Source organism: Habropoda laboriosa, unplaced genomic scaffold (assembly GCF_001263275.1).
Source record: "Habropoda laboriosa isolate 0110345459 unplaced genomic scaffold, ASM126327v1 scaffold9, whole genome shotgun sequence".
NCBI classification, from domain to species: domain Eukaryota; kingdom Metazoa; phylum Arthropoda; class Insecta; order Hymenoptera; family Apidae; genus Habropoda; species Habropoda laboriosa.
The window spans coordinates 2,996,816-3,003,596 of NW_017100191.1; the positions used below are offsets into that span (position 1 = coordinate 2,996,816).

Consider the following 6,781-nt stretch of genomic DNA (forward strand, 5'->3'; position numbering starts at 1 on the left):
CAGACATAGGAATAACCACGATTGGCTCGAAGTTATCTTCTACCATCGATTTCACTAAGCCAGACTCTCTGAAAATGGATATGGAGTCGAAGATGGGGTCTGACCTCGAACCGCGTCAGAGATCAGGATCCATGAACGTTAAGTTATCCAGCATGGATCTGAAGAATAATATACCCGTAGAAGACACTCCTGTAGATGCTAAAGTGGCAAGGAAGAGAGGTAAGCTAGTGCGTAGCTGTGGTACTGTAGAGAACCATCTACCCTCCTATAGTTTTGTCTCTAGACACAACTTTGAGAGCATAGGGGAAGGAACTGAATCTTTAAATAAACCTAGAAACTTGTTCCACCAAGAGAAAATAAAGTTGCACTCAAAGATTGAAGAACATAGGGCTGAACGTAGGAATAGTGAACTTTCTGGTGATCTCAGTATTAATTTATTCAAAAGGGGATCAATTAGATGCAAATCTAACTCTTTAGTGGCTGAGGATAATTACTTCAAGCCTCGTTCCAGGGTGCAGAAGTCTCGGAGCTTCGCTTGTTCCAATGTAGCCCCTTCTAGGCCCAGAGAATGGACCAAGATTCCGGATAGTGATTATACTTCTAGTCAAAGCTCGTTTAGATCTCAGAATAGGTTGGTCAAGATGCAGACCTTGGTTAATTTGGATAATATAGAGACAGATGTAGAGAACATGTCAGCATGTGGTGTATTAGAAAATAGATTTAGTCCCAGAAGTTTGCATATGGACAATTACATCTGTGGTGAAAGGTGCCAGGCCAAAGCGTTGAAACATAGTTCAAGCTTTCAAGTTGATTACAAATTAAGAGAGACGAAAATAGTGAGCAGCTTTGAGAAGCCTAAGCTGTCTAGTTCTAGAAGCTTCTGCATCAGAAACAATTCAACTGAATCGATGAAAAATGTACAGCCAAAGTTGGGAAGTGTTAATACAACAAAGTGTTACAATGGTTCAATTTCTTCCAGTCTTGACGAAAACATATTTGATGGTTCAGTGAATATTTCTCCACCTCCATTGAGTAATTTACAGATATTTGCTATTTCAACAAAGCCATTAGACATTCCAGTAACCACCATAAATCCAGTTCCTGGTAACGTTGATAAATTGCCTTCTCTGCCTATTATACAGCACAGTGAGTGTAGATTAGACTCTGAAAAGAAGCTGAGCATTTTAGAACCTCCACCACCAGGTTTGGTGAGTCGAGAGGAGTCTACAGAGAGTTGGAACAGGTTTCTGGTTCAGTTGAATTCTATATTAGAGAGCAGGGCTGGAGAATTTGTTTAAACATTGCATTTATATCAATTTTAGTTCCATCCTCTACCTCAAGAATCATTGTATCACTTTTTTACAGACCCTTATAAACTACAAACGATTGATCATTATGTATCATCTATTTTATCCCACTATATTTCATTATCATAACAATAGATATTTTTGTATAACACACAGCTGTGCCTGAAACACTTAGAATTCTCATTCTACATGCTTCTACATTTTCTTCAATGAATGCACGAGAACGTCGTTCTGTCTTTTAGAGGTGTTTATACGTACACCTGCTTGCTAACATTACCCGTTGGTGATGGTATCTTCTTTCTTTTTTTTTTCTCTTCCTATAAGCACAGTTGGAGAACCTGTACCACTTCCCATGCCTAGAATGACCGCCACGATGCGGCCAGAAGTACCAAAACGCAACCTAGCACCGCCCCCCCTGTTGAGTAGAATCCTCAGTTCAGACTTCAGTAATGTAGACCGCTTATCGAACGCTCCTGTACAACCCAGCACCGGAAGTTCCGCCAATGACGCGTGTTCGAGTGTCACTGAGAACGTTGGATTCAGCACTATAAGCTTCACGAGGTCTGAGGAGAAGTTAGAGGTCACTTCTGACTGTTTTACCAGCGAAGATGAGGACTTCTTCACTCCTGGAATCGAACAGAGTCAAGCAAGCTTTGATTACAATTTAGTAGTTTTGGAGGAGCAGAACAAAGTTGAATCTTTGCCCTATGATAGAAGTAATTGTAAACAAGATTTGAGTATAGATGAAGATAAGGAGAATGTAGAAACTCTCTCAAATCAGAAGACTGCATTGCCAAAGAGCGAACAGAATTCTTCAATGATCAAAGAGAGGGCACTTTGTGCTGTGATCTCTACTATACCAAAGTGTAATCACTTAGATTCATTAACTATGGACAGTACAGTAACTCAGAACAAGGAGAGGGAAGTCTTGAAGGATTCAAAGAAAGTCAGGATTCCAAGAACAGCTTCCAAATCCAATGACTTTGAGATCAATTCACTGGAGAGACAGAAGAGACACTTAACCTCTCATGCAGAGGATATCACTTTTGCCTTGAATCTGAATGTGGCTTCTAATGTTGGCCTGCTGTCTGATAAGTCAGTGGAATTTGACAGAGATTTTGCACAGCCATCAAAGGAGGACAATGATTGCCATGGTGTGGTTGGAGAAAAGTTTCATCTTGCAGAGGGTACATCAGGTGCATGTTGCATATCACTAATGTATATAGGATTGGGCACAAGTATTCAAACAATTTTTCTTTGCTTTCAAATCATTTTCAGTACAAAAATTCAGGATCTACTGTTAAAATATTGAAAATGATTCGAGGCATCCTCAATTCACAACTGGTAATTTATTATTTGATGTACTAACATATTTAGTTTATGGGGTTGAGGAATTGTTTGACTTTTTGAAAAGGGTGATGGTATCTAGAAAAGGGATAGTCAATCTAACTTTCATGAAATTTCTCATTCATCTACGCAGTTTTCGACTCATCTAGGCAATAAGAAGTTCAATTTATTGCTTTTAACCCAGGGAAATGTTAAATTACAGATACAAGTCTTTCAGAGACGGATGTGTTGCTGCAAAAGGTGTCTGACACCCTGTCTAACTCTCTGCCTGTTTCGTCATCCAATGAAATGCCAGTTTCTCCGGCTGAAACTAGACCAAAACTAACAAATGTCTCCAAAGAAACAGATCAGAAGAACCAAAATATCAACGAGAGCTCTGAGAAATTCATACAAAGCACCAGCACGCCAAATCTTATTGTAAATTCACAACAGGACACGTCTGACTACGTATCGGCAGCTGATGAGGACTTGTCTGTCGCTGAGTGGGAGTACCAGCTTCCAGCTCCTCCAAGTGCCTTCAGAGACAGTGCTTCTCCAGTGTTTGACAGCTTTGAAGCGATCACTCTTTCGCCCGAGTCCTTCAGAGACTCAGAGGTTCAAGAACCGATTGAGATTTCAAACTGTACAGATCACAAGAACACTTTAGAGAAAGTAGGGAAGCAAGAAAATAAGGAACAAGTGGTGAAAAAAGAGATTAAGAAAGAAATTCCGCAGAAAAAGACTTTCAAGCTTCAAAAATCAGAATTTGGCTTGAAGAAGGAAGTGATGAGCGAACTTGAGAATAAAATTGGCACTCTACCTCAGACTACAAAGGATGTAGACTCCAGGAGGGTATCGAATAACCCCTCCACTCTTAAAATAGCCCCTATAGACAACACTTTATCCAATTTCACCATTACAACATACAGTAGACAGAAGAGTCTGAACATATTTGAAGAGGTTCAGGGGCAATCTCAAAATAAGAGTTCAGATGAGAGGTTCATCAAGACGTTTGCAACATTGTCCAGGAACAGAAGCAATCTAGACGAGTCTGAAGACAAAGGTTCAAAGGATTGCAGTGGGGGAACGTTGCAAGGAAAGAAGAAAGTAACCGCAGTAGAAGAAAATGTGAATAACAAGAAGCTGGAACCAAAGATACAAGTGGAAACTATGCACAGGTGGCAGTCTAGCAATGAGAAGAGCAATATTCAGCGGTCCAAGAGCTACATGTCTGTGTGTGACAAACCTAACCTCCAAAAGAATAAGGTACAAGAGGAGGAGAGTGTTAAAAATGGAAGAAACTTGGAGATGGACAATATTAGCATGAAAAAGGCAACGAGCATTAGTAACTTGAACACAACTGCACCTAAGAATCACGAGAAATTCTCGCAATGGCGGGAGAACATTCTGAAGCGGCAAGAAGAACCTACCAAAGAGAAGCAACTGCAATCCATACAGGTAATTGACTTGAGATTCGAATGTATTGGGAATTTTTTTTAACCTCAAATTCTTCGCAGGTGCTGAAAAGCATTTTGCCGCAGTTGAAAAATGCTCAACAGGCGGAGGAAAATGTGCCCAAAGAATCGAGTGATACAGTATTACCTGAAGAAACGAGGTAAATTTTTAATTTCTTATAATTCAAGATTTTCTTTTTAATTTTCGTACTTTATTCAGGTCCGAGACTACATCTAACGAACATTCGACGAAATCGAATGCAGTTTCGCCCCGTGAGCCTCAGACAGCACCAAGCAACAAGAAAATAGAATCAGAGTCCAAAAAGACAGCCCCAGAGATGAATAAAAAACGTTACATTTACTCGGGTCCTCCTATGATCAATTTAGGCAGTTGGTCAGAACGACCAAGTGCGAATGTCCAGATTAAAAAGGATACAGATTACAAATTTGGAGCCAAACAGGGCAACAATAAAACAATTATCAATATAAACGACGCTAAGGACGAAGTGGATATTTCAAATAACACTGAAGCTTCCACAAAATTGCAGAAAAGTAAATTCGAGGCTTTAGTAGCTACAGACAGAAAGGAACCCAATGAATTGGCCAAAAAATTAATTACGCACACTACAGCTTCAGGTTTTAAAAAACCAGTGCTTAATAAAATCAATTTCCTAGAGGCAAAAACTAATAGTGACAAACCAGTTGTAACAGGGGTGGAACTTAAGAAAAGCTTCCTCGAGAACAAACAGGTTGACAGTATCGTAGACACCACTCCAATGAACTTCAAAGAGCTGACAAAGGCATTTGGTCAAGATGTCTGTCTGCGACAAAAGCCAAAGAGGACCAACGCTATTCAGTTAGAGAACGATTCCAGCAAACAGAATGGATACGCTAGTCCTGATCAGTGTTTAACGAATGGCTACCAAGAAATGTCTATGTCCAAGAGGTTCACCTCTATTGTGGGCATCCAGTCACAGAGTCAGAATAACCTAACATTCAGAAATGGCACTAATATGAAGGGTGGCCAACCTATGCCTGTTGTCAAGAACATCAAACTTCGAAATGCAAAGATCGATGGGGAGCAAAATCATATGACGAAGGAAGACAGTACGAAAGAAGTGTCTAAAGAGTCCACGCAACCCACAAGGCCTCCCACTATGCCTGTGATTACTGGTGTGACCTTGAAAAGCTCCAGACCAAAGTCAATGCCGCCCCAGGTGAATAGGAGGGACATTTTGCTGGAATCGATAAGAAATTTTGGCGGCCGCGAGAACTTAAAGAGCGTAAGCATTTTAACACTTTTTGGACCGCACGCTGCTGCACGTACGTAGCCTCGCTTCCCGTACAATATCAGAAAGTATCCCATTATGTTTCATAAACGGAAATTCATGTCCGGTCTAAAAAGTGTTAATATGAATTTTTTTTAAGTTTTTCGATAAAAAAATAGCTATTTGCAGTAACGAAAATTTATGGTTGCAGGCTACGGAAAGATGTTAAGTGCCTTCTGGAATTTATCCGAGATTCGTCCATTTTCCATTCGAGAACGATATTCGAACAATGGTAAGAACTGGGGGATCGAAGATGTACCATTCCTACGAAAACGTTTTGGTGCTTTAAATCATACAGCCTTAGTGTTAAAGAAATAAAATGGTCGACGATTATCGACAGAGGAGAGCATCAGAGTGAAAAGAAACTTGTTTATATATATATATTTTTTTCACAATTGCTCCATCGCTCTCTCGTCGTCAATTGTCCGACATAACCTCTCTGAGATCATTCCATTGACGGTTCGATGGCCCCGTAGTCTGTAAGAAGGGCCACGTTGGTCGCTCACGTGTAAATATCGTGTGTAAAAAGTCGAGACAACCGTACAAAAGAGTTGTCAATAAAAAAGAATCGATCCATAATGTACATATCGTTTAGGCGTGTAAAGCGATAAGGGGGAATGTTGTATTTTCGTGTCCAAATAGTCAACGAGCCTTGTTCAGGCTTGTTCTGAAACGTTGTTGCTCATTATATGACGCAGTCCACGCAATTCTTGTTAAGTTTTTTTCTTCTTTGTAATCAGTTCGTTCAGCCGTTCGGTTCTAATCTTGAAAAAAAGTTCGATGGTATGTATAGGTTAGGTCTGAACAGTTGAGTCAATCTTGACTAACACGTCCTATTTCTTTATGATTAACAGTTAAGTTTCTATCACTGGGACCAAAGGTGTGACATCTTTTATTTTACGTACTGTACAACGAATTTAGATGCAGTTAGGGTGTGTGTATTAATTATGAAAAGCAGTTATTTTTTTTTTCGTTTCGTTTTGAGAAAGAGGAAATCTGGTCAGTCGTATTAGGTCGAAGATATGTATGTGGAATGTGTGTTAAAGCGAAGTTCAATGGAATTTAGATAACATGTGTTCGCATATAAGACAACGAAGACAATTATTTAACGATCATCTTCCATTTTTTTTTTTTTGCATTTACATCGTTTACTGTTAATTTAAGAAAGAAAAAAAGAAAATAAAAAATGATTCACTAAAGATATTTTTTGCAGATAGTGTAACGAAGGTTTAATAATTTGTATTTTGTTAATACATTCTTTTTTTTAACAATCATTTTTGGCGAATAGTAAATTCAATTAATAAATTGAGGTTATGTATTTGTGTTATGGATCACGATCATTGAGAAATATTTTTACAGCAAGTGG

The 6,781-nt window shown here is 39.2% G+C and overlaps 1 protein-coding gene across 1 annotated transcript in view; it reads left to right on the plus strand.

Annotated features, from left to right (window-relative positions):
• LOC108570118 (protein cordon-bleu) overlaps window positions 1-6,286 on the plus strand; it is a 94,893-nt gene extending 88,607 nt beyond the window's left edge. Inside the window, exons 9-14 of the mRNA XM_017931914.1 lie at window positions 1-219; window positions 1,637-2,503; window positions 2,857-4,091; window positions 4,151-4,248; window positions 4,308-5,370; window positions 5,567-6,286. The exon at window positions 1-219 is cut by the window's left edge and continues 35 nt beyond it. Of these exons, the coding sequence (XP_017787403.1) occupies window positions 1-219; window positions 1,637-2,503; window positions 2,857-4,091; window positions 4,151-4,248; window positions 4,308-5,370; window positions 5,567-5,584 (3,500 nt within the window). The 3' untranslated portion in view covers window positions 5,585-6,286. The remainder of the gene's footprint in view (window positions 220-1,636; window positions 2,504-2,856; window positions 4,092-4,150; window positions 4,249-4,307; window positions 5,371-5,566) is intronic.
• Window positions 6,287-6,781: the final 495 nt, after the last annotated feature.